The following is a 571-nucleotide window of genomic DNA, read 5'->3' as shown; positions in this document are numbered from 1 at the left end:
ATTGGTGGTGGTGGTGGAGGAGGAGGAGGAGGTGGTGGTGGAGGTGGAGGAGTAGGTGGAGGTTCCGGTCATGGAGGAGGCTTTGGTGCAGGAGGTGGCGTAGGAAGTGGTGGTGGTTTGGGTGCAGGTGGCGGTGGAGGTCGCGGCGGAGGAGTTGGTGTGGGAATTGGCATTGGCATTGGAGTTGGCGTTGGAGGTGGAGCTGGTGCTGGCCAAGGAGTGGGAGTTGGTTCTGGCAGCGGTGGAGGAGGCAGTGAAAGTAAACACTAAACATACCTCTACGACTTGTGGAAAATAAAACAATGTTTGGACTTAGTTTAATTTCTCTCAAAAGTCAAAAGTCAAATTGAGTCAATTATGTGATTATCTAATCGTTTTTGTTTTCTATGATTTTCATTTCAAGGTTCTTGTGACTATATGTTTATTCGATAAAGACCCCAGTTTTTCTTTTATACAAATGGGTTCACTATTGTCAACGTTCTGCTATAATATACAGGGACCATGCACATCTATATTTTTAAAAATTACAACAAATTAATCAATTGCATATATAGAATAAGGAAAAGTATAG

General features: G+C 43.4%; 1 protein-coding gene across 1 annotated transcript in view; it reads left to right on the top strand.

Annotated features, from left to right (window-relative positions):
- Positions 1-270, top strand: part of LOC107477765 (glycine-rich cell wall structural protein 1) — a 931-nt gene extending 661 nt beyond the window's left edge. The window contains exon 2 of the mRNA XM_016097836.1: positions 20-270. Coding sequence (XP_015953322.1) covers positions 20-270 — 251 coding nt within the window. The remainder of the gene's footprint in view (positions 1-19) is intronic.
- The last annotated feature ends 301 nt before the right edge of the window (positions 271-571 follow it).

This window comes from Arachis duranensis, chromosome 3 (assembly GCF_000817695.3).
Source record: "Arachis duranensis cultivar V14167 chromosome 3, aradu.V14167.gnm2.J7QH, whole genome shotgun sequence".
Classification (NCBI taxonomy): Eukaryota; Viridiplantae; Streptophyta; class Magnoliopsida; order Fabales; family Fabaceae; genus Arachis; species Arachis duranensis.
This window is presented reverse-complemented; position numbering and strand designations above follow the sequence as displayed.